At 41.3% G+C, this 19017-nt stretch overlaps 1 protein-coding gene across 9 annotated transcripts in view; it reads right to left on the reverse strand.

The window, feature by feature from the left end:
• ARHGEF3 (Rho guanine nucleotide exchange factor 3) overlaps nucleotides 1–19017 on the reverse strand; it is a 303954-nt gene that overhangs the window by 17784 nt on the left and 267153 nt on the right. For all 9 annotated transcript variants that reach the window (XR_013554188.2, XR_013554187.2, XM_078442940.2 and 6 more), the window contains 5 exons: nucleotides 12263–12433; nucleotides 8957–9019; nucleotides 6786–6882; nucleotides 6537–6613; nucleotides 282–539 (listed from right to left, as the gene is read on the reverse strand). Coding sequence is in view for 7 of the 9 variants with exons in the window: in XM_078442940.2 (XP_078299066.1) it covers nucleotides 282–539; nucleotides 6537–6613; nucleotides 6786–6882; nucleotides 8957–9019; nucleotides 12263–12433 (666 nt within the window). In the remaining 2 variants the exon portion in view is untranslated. The remainder of the gene's footprint in view (nucleotides 1–281; nucleotides 540–6536; nucleotides 6614–6785; nucleotides 6883–8956; nucleotides 9020–12262; nucleotides 12434–19017) is intronic.

Consider the following 19017-nt stretch of genomic DNA (forward strand, 5'->3'; position numbering starts at 1 on the left):
TACAGATCAGAGAGGCACCTGTACAGAAGCAAGAACTTTTAGAAATCAAAGGGACCTTAGAGTGTATTTCATGTAAACACTGCATTTTATAGGTTAGGAGAGTGAGGCAGAGAGAGAAGAAGTGACTTGCAAAATAAAAACATGACTTGGCAGCTTCCAAGCTTAGAAGCCAAGACCCCTGGGTCCCATCCATGTCCCCAGAGACTCTTCACTCACCCAATCTCCTAGACATTATGGGAGAAAACAACAAGGGAAAGAGAGGAAGAAACAGATGAACTTACAGCCTCTTCCAGGTGCTGCTGATCTGGATTATCATTTGGTGTGTGTCTCAAGATTTCTCGAAGAAGCAGAGGGTATTTCACTAGACGGCTTCTTGGAATATCAAGAAAATTCCAGAGATCCAGTTTGCGGCTAAAGGGGGATTCTAAACATCGTTGCAGGAAATCCTGGACTCGGTGATCTTGTTTTTTGTGGTCCAGCAGAGCCTTGGCGGCTACTTGATTGCTGCAGTAACTGTCGTAGGAGCTGAGACAAGGCAGCTAAGAAAAAAACATCAACGGAGGCTTGGAGTGTGGAACTAATTGTGCTCTGAAGCTATGAGCTAGTATCACATGTGGGGACTGAACAAAACTGGTCTCCAGGCCCGGCCAACATTCCCTTATCTGCATGGCTGGAGGAGACAGACTAGTGGAATTTTCAACCAAGACTTTTTTTTTAAGTTTATTTATTTTGAGAGAGCGAGTACATGAGCTGGGGAGGGGCAGAGAGAGAGGGAGAGAAAGAATCCCAAGCAGGCTTCGTGCTGTCAGCACGGAGCTGACTTGGGGCTCAAACTCATGACTCATGAGATCATGACCTGAGCCAAAATCAAGAGTTACACCCTTAACCAACTGAGCCACCAGGCACCCTTAATAGAACTTTTTAAATAGCAGGGAATGAACAGTTTTAGGCTTTAGCTTGCTTGAGGGACAGTTATTTTCTTAGTTGTGTATTTACTTTCTTGATTGTTAAGACCCCATCGTAATTTGTTCGCGTTTCTGCCAATCTAAGCTAGGAGCAAAAGAACCAGAATAACTGTATACGCATGCAACTCAAAATTTTCCTGAATTTCCAAAAGTATCTGGTGAGGGGAAAGCCTCCTATCTTTAAAAAACAAAACAGGATTTCTTTTAAAATTATTCATAAGAAACTCATCTAGAAGACCTAGTGGCATAAAAAGAAAGCAAAGTGTCAGACTCTAGAGCTCTTTGCATGGCTCCATGCAAGCATCTCTATATTAGTTTAAGGTTACCTGATTCCAAGGTGGACTAATTATGAAGAACTCCAGGAACTTAAAGCAAAAGTACAATTAGTAAAAGATTAGATGCGGGAAGCATTTAGAAACATCTTTTAAATTAGATTCTTGGCTGTACCTAATGGTTAACATCACAATACCATGCAAAGAACAATTTAAGCTTAAAGACTTCGGAACACTTCTACTCCTCTATCTTCCTTCCAGCAAAATACTAATTTCCCTGATATGTCCCATCAGTCACATTATGCAAACACAGAGTCAGAGACCCAGTGAAAGGGCTGTTCATCTCCCTTTTCCACACCTCCCTATTAGTGGCACCCAAGACTCACCATCTTAATGCATAGGCTGTCAGCTCCCAGAAAGGTAGCAGAAACAATAAAATGCAGCCAATGGCACCCCCTGTGTTTGCTTCTCTCCCTTGGATTAAGAAGCCACATTTACCAGGACACCTGCCCTATGGAGGGATTCAGTGCAAGAGGGGCTTTAATTTCTGCATCCTCAACACTTTGCATTGGACCTACCATTCAGCAGACATTCAAACTTTATATTCCAAATGAACAAATAAATGAATGCTTAATAGTTACCAGATTAGGTAATATTTGATGGTCTGGGAACATGGCTTAAAAATAAATTGTGGCAACATCTGAACAATGGGTCAAAGTATAAATATTGTGGTGTTTTTTTGGTACCTCTTATTGAAATTATTTTCTCAGCAACTGAAACCAAACAAAGGTACCAAGGAAGTAATCTTTTTTTTTTTTTTTTTTTTTCCAACGTTTTTTATTTATTTTTGGGACAGAGAGAGACAGAGCATGAACGGGGGAGGGGCAGAGAGAGAGAGGGAGACACAGAATCGGAAACAGGCTCCAGGCTCCGAGCCATCAGCCCAGCGCCTGACGCGGGGCTCAGAGCCTGACGCGGGGCTCGAACTCACGGACCGTGAGATCGTGACCTGGCTGAAGTCGGACGCTTAACCGACTGCGCCACCCAGGCGCCCCGCAAGGAAGTAATCTTTAAGTTCACTGTTGAGTTTCACATTCTTTGGAAAGGTCTACCTTCCTTATGTGTCATAAACACAAAAAACAAAAAACAAAAAAACACAAACCTTTATGTTAAAAAAAGAGCTGCAGAAATTCTTTCCTCAACCTTATATCTGAAAGTAAATGATAATTGCTACTTACACACACACATACACACACACCCCAGATGTGGTATTGTGGCTTGTAATTTAGATTTTCAGAGTTAATTAAAAAGAGCTTCAGGCCCTCTTAATTTCATTTCCACTTCCTCGCCTTTTGAAAAGACCTGGAAATGCCGAATGTTTTCATTACAGAGAAACAAATCAGCAGTAACTGTCGGATGTATACTAGTGAGGAACTCCAACCACACTGCTGCTCACCGTCCAGTGGGCCATTCCTCTCTGATCCTGCCATTCCTGCTGCCATGGAAACCCAATCCAGCTCTGGTCCTGTGTCCACACCTGACTGGGTGCTCATTTCCTGGGCAAGACCTGAAAGGCTATCTGGTTCAACCCACTGGCTAGAAAAGGCCACAAGTGATCTGTAACTTGTTAGAGAATGAAGAATGTTCACATCTTGGTTCCCAAATACATGCACATTCACTTATATAAAACATGAGAGGTGATAACACAGTGGTTAAGAGGGCAGACTCTGGAACCAGGTATAATTATGTTTCAAAGCCTAACTTGGACAGTATCAGGTGACTCTTCTGAGCCTCAGTTGCCCCACTTGCAAAAGGCATATATTATTTTTTAATGAGATAAGGCAGATAACAAGTATGTGAGCCTGGTTTCTGGTTAAGAATCAGTAAGTACTTGGGGCGCCTGGGTGGCTCAGTCTGTTAAGCATCCAACTTTGGCTCAGGTCATGATCTCGTGGTTCGTGTGTTTGAGCTCCGCCTTGGGCTCTGTGCTGACAGCTCAGAGCCTGGAGCCTGCTTCGGATTCTGTGTCTCCCTTTCTCTCTGCCCCTTCCCAGCTCAGACTCTGTCTCTCTCTCTCCCCCAAATGAGCCTGGAGACTGCTTCAGACTCTGTGTCTTCCTTCTTCTCTGCCCCTCCCCAGCTCACATTCTCTCTCTCTCTCTCTCAAAAATAAATAAACATTAAAAAAAAAACAAAACAGAATCAGTAAGTACTAGCTATTGTTATTATTTATCCCTGGGATATTTTTACTGCAGAAATTGTGGTTTAGAGAAACAAAACCACTTGCCCAGCTAGAGACAAAACCGGCCTGAAGCATGTTCTTCCCCCACCCTTCCCCCCAAAGCTCTGAACTACACAACATGTCTTTAAATAGACTATTGAGAACTTATAAGGGAAACTCTTTCACTTTTAGAAATTCTTTCTAACTCCCTAACATTGTGAAAAGCAATAGAACAAATCTGTTTTTTGCTTCCATGCACTCTGCCTCTCCCTATAAAATTAAAATGGAATTAGAACCAAATTAACACAAGAACTTGCTGCTTGGAGAACTTATCAATTATTTTATTACTGAAAAAATGTTAGCATGAAGGTAAGTCACTTGGGAGGTTGTTTCTGTGCGATGGAGGGGTGAATGAAATCAGGCCTACCCGCCCAGGAGACAGATCCTCAGTGACCACAGTGGCTCCCTGAGAAAACCACCACTCTGTTTTAGGTCTTCAAAGTACAAGTAATTGATTCATCTAAGGTCAAAAGGACTGGTCAGGCATGTCCCACTTGGGAGGCTCATTTGTTTAAAAGGGTTTCTTTTTTCACCTTTTTTTCCTTGAGGGAGTTGGAAGCTGGGGGGGGGGGCGGCAAATAAATCAATTTTTCATGGGTCGAATGGGCTCTGACTTTTTCTCATTCAAAGTCCACTCAGATGTTTATTTTGTTCTGTTAAAAAGACCAGAACTCAAACAGATGTACCACTTGGTTTACAGTTCCCACTCGCATGCACACATCTGCAGTTTAAAGAGGGAAAACATTTAACAGCTCGTGGGGCCTGATCAATAAGGGCCATTCTCATGAGGCCTGGTCACAATGGGCTGGTTGTTTAATCTTGGGCTGCTCTTCAAGCTGCAAGTCCTCATGTGATGTCTGAAGGGTTCAGATAGCAATGGGGGTAGTCACATTTCCTCTGAGTGTGTACAGAAAAGGGCTGCAAAAGCTGCCCCCAGATCAAACCAATTTCCTAATAAAAGTGGCAGACATTTATTTCAGAAAAAGTTAATTATGAGGCAAACACCAACACTTTTGCTTCTGGCATGAACTGACAATTTGTACATGATGCCTAAGGAAACCATGTTGTCCTATGTTGCCTTCTCATCAAACACAGAGCAGGCATCCTGCTAATTCTGGTGTGCAGCCTCATTGTCCCCCACCCCCCCTCCCTGGCCATCAAAGCAGCCCACAGACTCAGGAAGTTTAAGAAATATTGAGGCAGAATCTCTCTTCTCATGACACCTTCTCTGTCTCCAGCTGGCTGGCTTTCTTTAGAGAAATTTCTTTGAAGGCTAAAGAAGTTAAAACATCTACCACAGCTTATAATAAAATGAAAGTCAAAAATATAAGATGAATGCCTCTCCTGAAATATTAAGGCACATTTTCTAAATTATTCATCTCAGAACATTGCTTGTCTTTCAGGTGTCCTTGGGATATTTTGGCCCCAGTGCTAAAATTGACTTGTGAACTAAAGCTATCTCAGTCATGAAACCCTCAAAATTTCTTGATCAAGGAAGTAATTGAGAAGCAGAAGTTAAGGGAACCTGGGTGGCTCAGTAGGTTTAGCATCTGACTCTTGATTTCAGCTCAGGTCATGATCTCACGGTTCGTGGATTCAAGCCCTGTGTCGGGCTCCTTGCGGACAGTGCAGAGCCTGCTTGGGATTCTCTCTCTCCCTCTCTGCCCCTCCCCTGACTCTCTCAAAATAAATAAAAAACTTAAAAAAAAAAAAGAAGCAGAAGTTAGGATAAGAGATCAACGTCAAAACGTAGGAACTCGAAGACACAGGAAGTTTAAAATATAAATACAAATGTAACTGGATAAAGGGAACTCACATGATAGTAGGATTTTTAACCTTCACAAAACATTCCCCAAACAGTGGAATGACTTAATGCTTGCTGCTGTGGCACTTCCTGCCTATTTTTCTGGAACAATGTGTGGATCAGAGGCATGAGAGATCTAATCCTGCCTGGAAGAAGTCATGGAAGTGATCTGCTTTTATTACCCACTTCATGACAACTGAAGACCACTTGCAGCTGGGGTGGTGCACACAAGACTCCAAGGAAACTGAAATGTAGTAACAGGGAATGGTGAGGACTGGGAAAATAGTGCATGCCTGGGCAAATGAACAACTGCATTACGCACCCAACAAAACACAGATTCCACCCAAGACCATAATCTATTGACCCATAAGCCCCTAATCTAAGGTCACAGTTGATTTCTTTGTTCAATTAGGAAAGAGAATGGGTTATTTGGGATGAAGGTCAGCATAATCCCAAGCCTTCCTATGAAGTTACTTATAATCAGATGTATGCTGAACATTAACAATGTTTAGTACTACTTGCTTATGAAATTACATTTTACCATGAGAGTTTTTGGGGGGTTTTTTTGTAGCCTAAATAAAGCACTTTTTTTTTTTTTTTTTGGTGGTGGTGGATAAGAATATGTCTCTGAATATTTACTGGAGTAGAAAGGGTAATAATTTTATTATTAGTAATTGGCCTAAATTGGATGTTAACTAGTTTTACTTTACTTGATATAAAACTAGTAACTGTTTCATATGTGCCTTTACTTACTGCCAAAGGCCAAGTTATCTTTCAATGCTATGAATTCATAATCAGGAAAAAATTGTTTCCATACTTTAAAGAGATAAAGCCTAAACAGAATGATAAATTTTGCTAAGAATTTGCCATTTAAATTTCTTCTGAAGTAAAACCAACATTTGCCAACAAAGAAAAGTCTAGCTAAGGTGCGCCTGGGTGGCTCAGTTGGTTAAGCGTCTAAACTGTTGATTTCAGCTAAGGTCATGATCTCACGGTTCCTGAGACTGAGCCCTGTGTTGGGCTCTGTGCTGACAGCTCAGAGTCTGGAGTCTGCTTGGGATCCTCTGTCTCTCTCTCTCTCCCTCTGCTCCTGCTCTGCTTGTTCTCTCTCTCTTTCAAAAATAAACTTAAAAACAAAAGAAGTCTAGTCAAATGAAACTCCCATCTACATTATTGAAATTTATTTTTAATCAAGACCAGAGAATTCTTCTTACCCAGCCCACAAGGATGGGACCAACATGTTCAGTGGAGCCATCAGGTTTCCGAGCGTCTCGAAGCTGACTAAGGAGCTCTGGTCAAGAAACAAAAAAACAAAAAAACAGCATGCTTATTTTGTTAGGCATTCAAATATGAACAGGACTGTAAGTAGATTCTGGGTTAATCAAGTTATTACATAATCATGACTTGTAAGATGACTCAATTAAAGCCACAAGTCATGACTCATTGTGTGAACAAAATTATACCTTCATGTAGAGGAATGAGAGAGTCCAGTGTTCCGAAAATTTGATTCAACTCTTGCTCTGTCATTATGGAGAGTTTCAGCATGGGGTCGTGATAGGCCTACATAAGAAAGGCAAGAGATGGAAGCAAACATTTAAAATCAGAGGAAGTGGGGTGCCTGTGGCTCAGTTGATTAAGCATCCAACTCTTGATTTTGGCTCAAGTCATGTTCTCACGATTTGTGGGTTTGAGACCCACCTCAGGCTCTGCGCTGATGGTGCGGAGCCTGCTTGGGAATCTCTCTCCCTCTCTCTCTCTCTCTGCCCCTGCCCCACTTGTGCGCACGTGTGTGTGTGTGTGTGTGTGTGTGTGTGCGCGCGCGCACACGTGCTCTCTCTCTCCCAAAAAAATAAACATTAAAAACATTTTTTTTTAATCAGAGGAAGCAAGTGGTTAATGTAAAATGGTGTCTGTGTCTGTGAGGCCCTACATAATAACAAAATACCTGGCTCTCCCCAAACAACATCTCCCATAATGCTATGGAAGCAGCAGATGGGTGTAGCTAGAACAGATAAGAATCTAGTATTGCCTTGAGCCTTTTGCGGTTGTTGATAAACCAAAGCAGATTTTTAAAAAGCTTTTTTATTCTAATATAGCCTACATCTAGGCAAGGGCACAAATCCTAAGTATAGAGAAGACTTGATTCATATGATGTTTTAAAAATTTACTTTATTGAAGATCCTGCAGCTTAAAAATATCTGTTTATACAAAATTAGTTACTAGCAGGTTCTTTTTCAATTAGTCCATATCTAAACTAAGTAAAGGAAGAAAGAAAAAGTGGTGGCATCCTTTATGATTGCTTTGAAGCCAAGACAGCAAAATCTCTGTTAATCCTATCACCTCTTATTAATGATAATTAAACAAGAACACACAGTTATAGGCCACTGTAATAGAGCACAAAGACTCAGATGGCACCATCCCTGCCTCCAAGGATATTTATAAAGCTCATTGGGAGATAAGAAAAACACATGGATAATTAGATATATGTTTAAAAAATAGCTCAAGATTAAAAACAGAAGAGATATCACATAGTAGCAAAAATCAATCAAATCATAACTGCCTCGAGGGTGAGAGAATTAAAGCTGGAGTATTCAGAGCAGATTTAAGATGAGCTGTCTGAATGGAGAAGGAGGCAGTAAATACTGGTGAAGAATGAGCTGAGATTTGAGCTAGTTCCTGGAGGACGGCTGGATGCGGATGGTTGAAAGGAGAGGAAGGCTCTCCAGGAAGGTAGAACCGCCACAAGCAAAAGGAAGGCAGTGAAACACCCTTAAGGTGCTTAGCCTTGGTCTTGACACAGGAAGGGGGAGCAAGATGTCTCTCAGAGTTAAACGCCTTCTCTGTCATCTCTGTCTTCCTCCTCCTCCAGCCCCACCTAAAACTCAGTTTCTTGGCTGTGTCCAAGCAAAGCGTGGATGGCCATCTCCCAGGAATGCTACAGAGGACACTTTATATCAGCAGGAATCTGGACTAAGGACACGTAAGAGAAGGGAGGCATCTTTCCAACCCTTAATTCTTTAAAGAGGCTGGGAATATTAGATGAAGGAATCTGGATTTCAGCCTTCATGGGGGTCACTGAAATGGAAAGGTTTTGGGAAAGCTTTGTTGTCAAGACTATACAGGTTACAAGGCACAGGTTTCCTCTCCCCTCCAGCACACAATGTAATTAAAACACACGTTTCTATATAAAAGACCCTAGCTTATATGATAGCATGCAATTGTCTTACTTTACCACTTTCTCTACTTAAGAGATTCAAACGACCTTATTTCTAAGACACAGTTCCAGTTTCAGACGTCCACACCCTCTCTTCCATGGGTAAGGAGGCCCCACATGAGAGACAATGAAATATATGTAGAGCCAGGCCTCTGTGAACACTTTCTGATTAAACTCAAGTATTACTTGAGGTGCCTTAGAGACATGCACAGGAGAACCCTGACAGACACCAGGTCCAGAGAACCTTCTTGTTTTGAGCCATTTCCCCCCTACTTGGTTGGTGCAGTTTCTTCTCAATTGTTGATGGCCTGTGTTAGTCACAAAAAAGAGTTCTCATACGGCACAATCTTAGAAATGTGAAATTAACTAGAAGAAGAAAAAAAAGGAGGTGGCCCAAATGACCACTGGATTCCTATTTACCTTTTTTGCCAATTTCAAGTCCTCTATCAAGTCTTCTTCTCCTTGGGAAAGCTCAAAGATTGCCTATAAGCAAAGAAAAAACACATCCACTGAACATTCCACTTATGAGACCAAATTCAAACAGCACTGGTTCTGTTGCCCAAAGCCCCAAATCTACCAACTTCTTAAGTATTTTTAAAGGATTCTTTAAAAAGTTAAATTAACCTGTAGCAAATGCATCTAGTAGCTAAAACCTATAAAGGACAATTTTTGCAATACTTCTGCATAATGTGCTTACCTGTTTGTGGGAGAAAGAGGTTTCACATATGTTTCTAACCCAGGAAGTCATCTTTCATGTTACAGAACTTGGGTGCCGCAGAGCAAGAGGGAATTTTTTTAGGTAAAATAATGACAGTTGGGTTCTGCATCTCTCGTGTGCGCAGCAGCCATCATAAATGATTTTGGGGTCTGTTCTCAGTGATGGACATGGAAGTATTATGAACTGGGCCATCACAATTTGTCTTTGCTCTACTCAACAGAAGGTGAATCTCAGGAGAAAGCTTTATTCTTATCAGCCACTTGTCTTGAGGCTGGAATTGTAGGAAGAATCCAATATTTTATCACTCTAAATGTCTGGTGGAGTTAATTCATTCTAAATTACTTCTCAGCCCTACACAGTACAATAAATAAAATTCTAGGAGCCAGTTGTGTGTAAGAGTGTGTAAATGGACCGTTTCTAATTTGGCTCTGCTAAGCCATCATAATTTAAGAACTATAATGTGTAGAATACTCTTTCACTCATCTGGGAGTCTAAACTGTTGGCAAACATTAATTGTTGAAGGGTGATACGTTTAGTCCTTTAATAGGAGTGACGGTTTGGGGACTACTACATTTCTTTCAGACTAAAGGGAAAAAGTGAGCAGGCTTGGAGAGTGCCCTCCATCTCTGGGGCTGGTGGACTATAAGACAACGAGTTTGTTTTCAGGTAAAGCAGGTGGAGGCAGAATACTGTACTAGAGGCCAGTGCATGGTGGCCCCTCCTGAGGCCCATAAAGCCTCCATGTCATGCCCTCCTGGCACTCTATCTTGTTAACCTTTTACTTTGAAATAATTATGGACTCACAGGAGAAATTGTAAAAATAGTGTAGAGAGGTCCTGTGCACTTATTACTCTGCTTCCCCCAATGGTGGCATCTTCCGTAATGCCAGAGCATTACAGAGCATTACCAAGACCAGGAAATGGATTGGCACAATGCAGTTAACTAGACTTTATCTGGACCTTCCTCAGATTTCCTTATACATCTGTTTTACTAGAGCTCACTTCCACAGGCCTGACTGTCTGACTTCCAAATGTGGCCTCCAGGAGAGGAAAACCCCAGAACCCCATACTGAGAAACACCACATTCGATGTTTGCTGTGGGGCAGCACACTGTCACCAGGAAGACCATGGGCTTTGGAGTAGGACAGGACCTGGGTTCAAATCACAGCTCTGTAACGCTGTAGATGGGTGAATTTATATTCACTGTGCCTTAATAATCTGATCTGCAGAATCAGTCCCTCCTTCCTTCCTTCCCTCTATCAGATTGTACAAATTACATATTTATACTACTGACACTTGGGAAAACACAAAAAAGTTACGAAACTTTTGTGTTACAAAACACAAAAGCAGAAAATTTTAATGTACCCGTAATACCATCTTTAACCATCATTAAGATTTTGTCATGTTTCTTCACAGGTTTTTTTCAGTGCATGTATTATTTTTAAATGCCTTTTTTTAAGTGTGCTTTCACCTAGCATCTCACTTTATTTATTTTAATGTCTATTTGTTTTTTGAGAGAGAGACTAGGCGTGAGCAGCAGAAGGGCAGAGAGAGAGGGAGACACAGAATCCGAAGCAGGCTCCAGGCTCCAAGCTGTCAGCACAGAGCCTGATGTGGGGCTCAAACCCACAAACCACGAGATTATGACCTGAGCTGAAGTCGGATGCTTAACTGACTGAGCCACCCAGGCACCCCTTAAATGCTTTATTATTTCTTTTGACTAGATAATACATTAACATAATTCAAATTTGGGGCACCTGGGTGGCTCATTCGGTTAAGTGTCCAACTTCGGCTCAGGTCATGATCTCATGGTTGGTGAGTTCGAGCCCCGCGTTGGGCTCTGTGCTGACAGCTCAGAGCCTGGAACCTGCTTCGGATTCTGTCTCCCTCTCTCTCTGCCCCTCCCCTGCTTGTACTCTGTCTCTCTCAAAAGTAAATAAACATTAAAAAAAAACACAACATAGTTCAAATTTTATAGTGTACATATGGGTAGGTGGTGAAAAACTTTCCTTCTAACCTCCTTCCAGCCACCCAGCTCCCTCCCAGGAAACAACAATGTTATTAGTTCCTTGTGTGTCCTTCCAGGAATATTTTATGATTCTACAAGCAAATATATGCACGTACACACATACATTTATTTTTCCTTTCTTTTACATAAATGGTAAAAGAACATAACACACCCTACTTTGTGCCTTGCCTTATCCATTTAGCCATCCGCACATGCGCATCAGCACTTCTTGTGTTTCTGCAGCTATGTAGTCTTCCATGTACAGAGACATATTATTTAGCTTGTCCCTGGCAATAGATGTTCAGGCTCCTTCTAGCACTATTATAAACATTACTGTGATGAATATGCTTACATATATATCTTTTCATCTGTGTACAAGTGTGTCTGGCAGATAGATTCCTAGAAAAGAATGGCTGAGTCCAAAACCTAGAAAGTTTTCAAGTATTCCTTTTGTCAATGTCAGGTTTTCCACAGAAATAGATGTTCCAAGGGTTTCACTAGATGATGCACATTTAAAGTGTTTTGGCACAGCCTGGCACCTGACAAGCTTTCTATAAACGGCAATATTACCACAGTCATTTAGGGCCATTGGTACCAAATATTCACATGTAATGAAATTAACTGCCTTCCATAGAAAAGTTTTCCACAAAACAGAATCAAAGTTTTATCAATCAAATATCTTAAAATATTCTAGAAGTTGCTATCAAAATATACCTAAAGTGATTAACTTTGTGAGCTCCAAGATCCTAAATAGACACTTCCTAATTCATTTTCTTTGTAAATTCAGGTTTTCACATCAGTTTCTTTTTAAAGCAGGAACCACCCACCCAGCTGGGTGCTGGTTTCTTAGTTCCTTACAAGGTTTGACACCCCCATTTGTCCTCCTACAAACGCAAGGAAGAATTGATTTGGAGCCTGTGGTGTAGATAGACCCAGTTTGGCTCTCGCCTATAGTGCATTTTGTTCCAGACACAGGGCCAGCTCCTGGGTCCCAAGCCTACCTCCTGACGTTTGATTTCCTTGGACGGAAGCATCTGATTGACGCACACATCGAAGGTCTCACTCCACAGCTTGCTATCTCTCCGCTTCGTGCTTGAGGGGGCGGCATTTCTGGACCAGGGTCGGGGGGTGAGGATGTCAGGACGGCTCTCACTGCGGAAGCTAATGGAACGCTAAACAATGAGAAAAACAAACTGTCATGGGGGCAGTGGCAGGACTAGGGTGGATCGTTTGAGCAGCTTCCTGTCACTGACAGAACATAAATCAGATGTTTGCAAGAAAGAAAGGACAATGCCACAAGGCCTTTTGGGAAGTGGGGCATTTTCTTGAGCCTACGTGCTAAGGGAAATTGGGCAAAGGGGCTGCCTTCACACATGTGCTGGGAGTATCCGTTCTGTGAGACCTGGACACAGCAAAGAGACATGCACGGAGGCAGCTCTCAGGGGAGCCACGGGCTCCTCTTTTTTTCCAGGAGACAGCCCCCTCTTCAGAAGAACAAGGGTTAACAGTAGTGGATGTCCTTTACATCTGGCCGTTATTCCTATTCTTCTCTTCCATCTAGGAACAGAAGCCTGCTATCCTTGGGTATTGGGTCTGGTGTGCAGTTAGGGTGGGATCCCCCAGACCTGACCAGTCAGAGTACTCCTCCACCCCGGTTCAGGGAGCAGCACCTGATTCCCTGAAATCTGCTAAGTGGTACATGGGAGAAAGAGTGGAAAGGCCTTTATTCCTTTGGTATTGTGAACTTAAGAGATAACATAAGCAGGAATTTCTTGCCACAACTCTCTCTATTCACGTGGTTAAGTCTGTTTGCTGTTGTGGAGAATAAAGGGACACACAGAATGAAGGAAAGAGAGAGAGAGAGAGAGAGAGAGAGAGAGAGAGACAGACTGATGGAGGGAGGGCACAAGCTTTACCCACACTGTTTAAACCTCTGGATCCCACTGTGCATGAAGCCATTAAGGGTCACTTTTTATTTATTTATTTTTTTATTATTTTTTTTAAGGGTCACTTTTAGATTAAGGGGCTAATACATTCCCCCTTCTGTTTACATTAATCTCAGTTGGGATTCTGTCAACTTGAAAAGTACCAACAAATATACATACTAAATACTATCTTGGCAGCAAATGATGCCTGCCCTGACATACTTTATTTTCCAAAGAGGTTCTAGTAGACTTCAGGGTGTTCTAACTACCCAAAGTTCACCCTTGTGGCTGAAACATGCTGTCAGAGTGCCTTCTCATGACAAATACAAATGATTAAGAAGAAAGCTAAGTGCACCACCATCTTCAGCCTTCATCCTAGAAGATTTCAACACACTTAAACTTTGCCAAAGCAATGAGGTGTTTCTGCACTCAAAACCACGTCCTCAATTAGCAAGACAAGGCTGTGGCCACATGTCTATGGCCTTCAGTGAGAAGTTCCTCAGTTTGGCATAGAAAGCCTCTTGTAATCTAACCACATTCTATATATCTAGATTCACCTCCTGCCACTCACCCGTGAGTCCTCTATTCTCCAGCCCTACTGGGCAATCTGCCATTTCCTAAATGAATCATGTTTTGCCATCCCTCTGTGCATCCTTCAAACAGTCTTCTTTTCTGAGAATGTTTTTCTTCCATTTACTAGCTGGCTAACTCCTAAGTGTCCTCAGGATATAACTCAAACTCTTCCCTTAAGAAAGCCTTTACCAATGTTGTCCCACTCTTTCCCAGGGCAATCTGGGCATATCTCTGACACAGCAATGATCACATTTTGTTATACTTCCCGGTCACCTGCTCTGACCTAAAAACTTCCTGAGGGCAAGAACTGATTTTGATTGTGGCATATATGCTGTCATCACTAAGATATTCTAGCTTCCAAATATTTTGAGATTCAACAATAAACTTTAAGAAAGTAAATTTTATGAGAGCTATTCAACATAAGGGTATTGTTAAATAAGTTATAATTCATCTGCTTGACAGTATTTTATCTAGCCAATTAGACAGTTCTGAGATAATTTTAACAGCTAAAAATTCCTTCTATGTAAGTTAAAATCAGAACTAAAACCTGTACATGAATACTGTTTGTAATTATGAAAAAAAGCACAAGAGCTAAGATATAAAAGGAACACCACAAAATTCTTTTTTTTTTTTTGCCTGATGACATTATAGGTGATTTTTATTCTAGTTTATAATTTTTTTTTGTAATTCAAGAAAAAAATGAATAAATGAAAAATGTAAAAAGAAACTTCTAAGGGGCTTCAAGGTATTACCACAACCTTTAAGAAGCAGGAAGCTAGCTGTTTGCAAGTAGCAACATGAGTTCCTCAGGCTGGCACAGGCATCCATCAGCCCCTGGGCTCATTAGTGAGCTCGTGATCACTGGACCAGCCCTATGCTGGTCAAGAAAGGACTTGCACCAAATATGCAGTTCACTAAAGGCATCTTGCAAATCCTTGTGATCTCTTGAAAACAGGCCCTTATAAACAGTGACCAGACTAATGCTTGCAGATCCTCACTACTCAGAATCAATTAGCCACAGGCAGGGAAAGGTCAAAACAAGCAAAGTGAGTCATCAGGTTACTCACTGATCTCAGTTTTCACTTCTGATTATAGCTGGGGTAGGAATTAAAGAACAGAAAGAGAGGAAAACACAAAAATAAGATTCAAAATGAAAGACATTTTCCACTTTCACTTGAATCAACCGCCCACCTTGTAACAGTTTCAACCCCTGACCCAACTTCAAATTCCCCCTCCCCACTGCCAGTTTGCAAGGAACTTACACTAACTTTAAATTTTCATACATTACAGAAGTATATAAATTAAGTACAAATCCCCTCATTTTCCCAAGTCTACTTTCCGGAAGTAACTGCTACTAAGTTTGTTCTAGATCTTTCCAAACCTCTTAAATGTATTTGCCAACAATCACAAAAAACCAGAATGTTTTCTCTTTTTACTCAACAATATGTCTCTCCATGTTAGTATATAAGACTCATTATTCTAAAAAAAAAAATAATTTAGGGGGGTGAAAATCACATAACACAAATTAGCCATTTTTGTGAACAATTCAGCGGTCTTTAGTACATTCACAATGCTGTACAAGCACCACCTCCATGTAGTTCCAAAACATTTCCATCATTCCAAAATCACTCTTTTTAATGGGTGCAGAGTTAGTATCCCATGGTCCAGATGGACCACATGGATTTAATCAACTGCCAACTGATGGACATTAAAATCATTTCCAGTGTTACAAAAGCACTATTACAAAAAGTGCTTCAGTGAACATCAGTGCTGCTATTTTTGTAAAGCAAATTCCTGAAGTAGAATTCCTTGGTTTAAGAAATATCAACATTTTAACATTTGATATGCACTGTCAAATTGACCTCTAAACAGGCTGTTTCAATTTTATTGTCCCCAGAAAGGTATATGAATTACCTTTTTCCATACTCTTATCGACAGGATATTATTATCAATCTAATAGAGAAAACAACCACAGTTGATGCTTACACAACATGGGTTTGAACTTTGAGGGTACACTTACACGATTTGTTTTTGATAAATACAGTCCAGTACTGTAAATGTATTTTTTTCTCTCTTATTATTTTAATAACATTTTCTTTCCTAGCTTACTTTATTGTAATAATACAGTATAGAATACATATAACATACAAAATATGTGCTAATTGGCTTTTAGGTCATTGGTAAGGCTTCCAGTCAACAGCGGGCTATAAAGTAGTTAAGTTTTAGGGGATCAAAAGTTATATATGGATTTTCAACTCTCTGTGGAATGTGGGAGATATTGGTGTCCCTAACCCCTGCATTGTTCAAGGGTCAACTGTATACCTTAACTTCAGTTTCATGTTTTGAATGTAAGACTGAGCACATTTTCACGTATTTCTTGAAAAATTTCCCAGAGAGTTGGAGATTTTCTTCCTTTGCAGTCTGGGGGGAAAAGAGAGAGGTGAGCTGTATTACTTGAGCTCTATTGTTAAGAATTCTTTGTTTTGTGTTTCCTCAGTGATTGCTGGGCTTAGGAACAAAGTGGGAAGAGACTGGGCAAAATTCACATATATCACTCTTTCTGTGCCTGCCCATGTTTAACAATTCTGATGAATTATCTCCCATCCTCACAACCACCCACAAGGTGGAGGTTTATTCCCATTTTACTGATGAGGAAACTGAGGCTCAAAGGGCTAAGGTACTTGTTCAGGCAGGATTCAAAACCAGATCTACCTCAGTCCACAACCTGAGCTCTTTCTACCTTGAGGGCTGTGTACCTGCTACTTACATGCAAATCATGCATTGTGGGGAGGTTTCAATGATATGGGCCCTGGCCTTCTAAGATTTTAAATCTAGTTAAGGAGAGGGAATGCATTTACTCACTTTTAGGAATAATTACTGAGTGACTCTTTGACCAATCAAACTTCAGATACACACCTTTAGTCAGGCTGGATTAAAAGAAACATTTTGATATTTTTAACTCCATTTAGGGGGAGGATGTTGAAAAGAAGAATCCAAAAGAAGCAATAAAGAGTGCTGGTCAGGTGTGTGGTCAGCAGCTGGCCAGCCCACAGCCAACTAGGCTGTGGTCAAGACCACGCACCATGACCTACACCTCTATGAGTCCTCAGTACAACTGGGCACAATTAGAGGAGAGGATTGGAGCTGGGGGGGGGGGGGGGGGGGAACATGTGACTACACAGGAGAAAAGTCCCAAAGAAGAGGATGCCTCTTGAAAGAGGAAAACAGCCATATCCCTTCCAGTGCCTTTCCCCCTCCTCCTGCTTTACTTTTCTCTATTTTCACCATGTGCTGTTTCCTCCCATTTTAGGTAATCTCCTTGAAGGCAAGGATATCTATCTATTCTGTTCACTGATGGACTTTTCAGCAACTGGCACATACATGGTAGGATCTCAACAATTTTGCTTACTGAACAAATGGCATGTTTGTATGTGCTGGGCACAGTGAGGGCAACTTTAAGAGCCTTGTATAGCCAACAAGTAAGGATTGCTACTCCTGTTTTACAGATGAAGAAACCAGAGGCTCAGAAAGGGTAACACTTCTCTGAAGGTCATGCAGCTAATGAATGATGCTCTAGAATTTATACTCAGGTCAGTGGTGAACTCAGAATGACTATACAGGTCTGGTCTATTTGAGTCCCCTTGTCCCCGCCCATGCCCCTGCCACCAGTTTTAACCAATATCCTATCCTCTTCCCCTAAGGTAAGTTTCAGAGTGTGGTGGGGTGCATGTGCCCAAAAAAATGATTTTCAGGCTACTGACAGGGATTGTAAACCTCACCACCAGTTAAATTTTGGACCAGAAAATTCTTTGTTGTGAGGGGTTGTCCTGTATCTTGCAGGATGTTTAGCAATATCCTATCTGTAACCCTTAGATGCCAGAAGTGCACTCATCCCAATTGTGACAATCAAAACACCTTCACTGCTGAATGTCCCTGGGAGTGAAAAACACCAGTCCATGGTGACTAGGAGAGACCCAGCATTGGGATGGATAGCATAAAAACAGAAACACATACATAGATCCCTCTGGGAGTGGGGAATGAAAAAAAATGTTCCAGGACAAGTAACAATTTCCACGAGGGAATCCAGCTTAGCAAACCAGTCAAAAACCTAAAGCTCATAATTACTGGCAGCTAAAATAACAATAGCTATTAGAAGCACAGATAATGCAGATTTAGGAAATGGGTGCTTATGTTTATGCCTGAGCTGGGTATGTGGAAAAGATGCTACGGGTGCAATGGGGACTGTCTGTCAGGTGGGAAAAGAGGGACCCTTTACATGTGTCAGAGGAAATGTAAACTCAGCAGGTGAGGCATGATGGAACAGATTTGATTTGTTACTGTCACCTGTTCAGCAGGGTGCTCCCTCGCCCTTTTCCAAAAACAGAAGGTCTCTATAGCTAAAGATAACATGCTCCAATAAAGAGAGTTCAAGCTAGGGAAATTCTCTGTACTTAGCATTGATATTTTATAGCAGATGGTTTTTATTACTAAACATTGGAGGTTAGGGTGGGACTGTCAGAGGAAAACAGGTTTGTATGTTGCTACTACAATGTACAGTAGTTATGGATGGGATCTGAAAATGTTCTTGAAGAGCATCCTGGAGGAGTCTCTCATTTAAGGCTTTATTAGAACAATTAACTTAAATTGAGAAATAAAACTTCTGAGTTCTGGGGCTTCCATTACTTTTGAGCCTCACGCTAGTCTTGGGAGAGGCAACTGGACAGATTCTTGCATTTTTGCCCTTTTTAATAGATGAGAAATCTGAGTACCAGGGGATTTAGTGACTGGGCCCAAGGTAAGTGTTGGAATAGGAACAGAGTCTAGTCTTTTGACTATAAAACATGGCTTTATGTTAAGAACACAGGCTTTGGAGTAAAATAGACATGGCTTCAAGTCAACTTAAGAGCTGAGGGACCTTGAGAAAGTTAATCTCTCTGGATCACAGTTTCCTTATCTGTAAAAGGGCATAGTAATGAGTACCTCACAAAGTTGCAGTGAGGATTAGGTAAGATGAAATATGTCAAGGGCTTAGCCAAGCACCTGGTAGGTGGGCAGTAGGCAATGAATGTTATCTATCACTGTTATTATACCATTGGCTGCACTGCCACCATTAGTACTGGTTTTTGTGTTTTCACTCATTAGCAAACATCAGACACATCTTTGAATTACTTGGACCAAATGGCTCCTTGGGGGACCTCCATTAGGATGACTGATAGGAGGAGAAAAGCAGCACAGTGTTGCCTATAAAAGCAAAAGAT

This window comes from Panthera onca, chromosome A2 (assembly GCF_046562875.1).
Source record: "Panthera onca isolate mPanOnc1 chromosome A2, mPanOnc1 haplotype 2, whole genome shotgun sequence".
Taxonomy (NCBI): Eukaryota; Metazoa; Chordata; class Mammalia; order Carnivora; family Felidae; genus Panthera; species Panthera onca.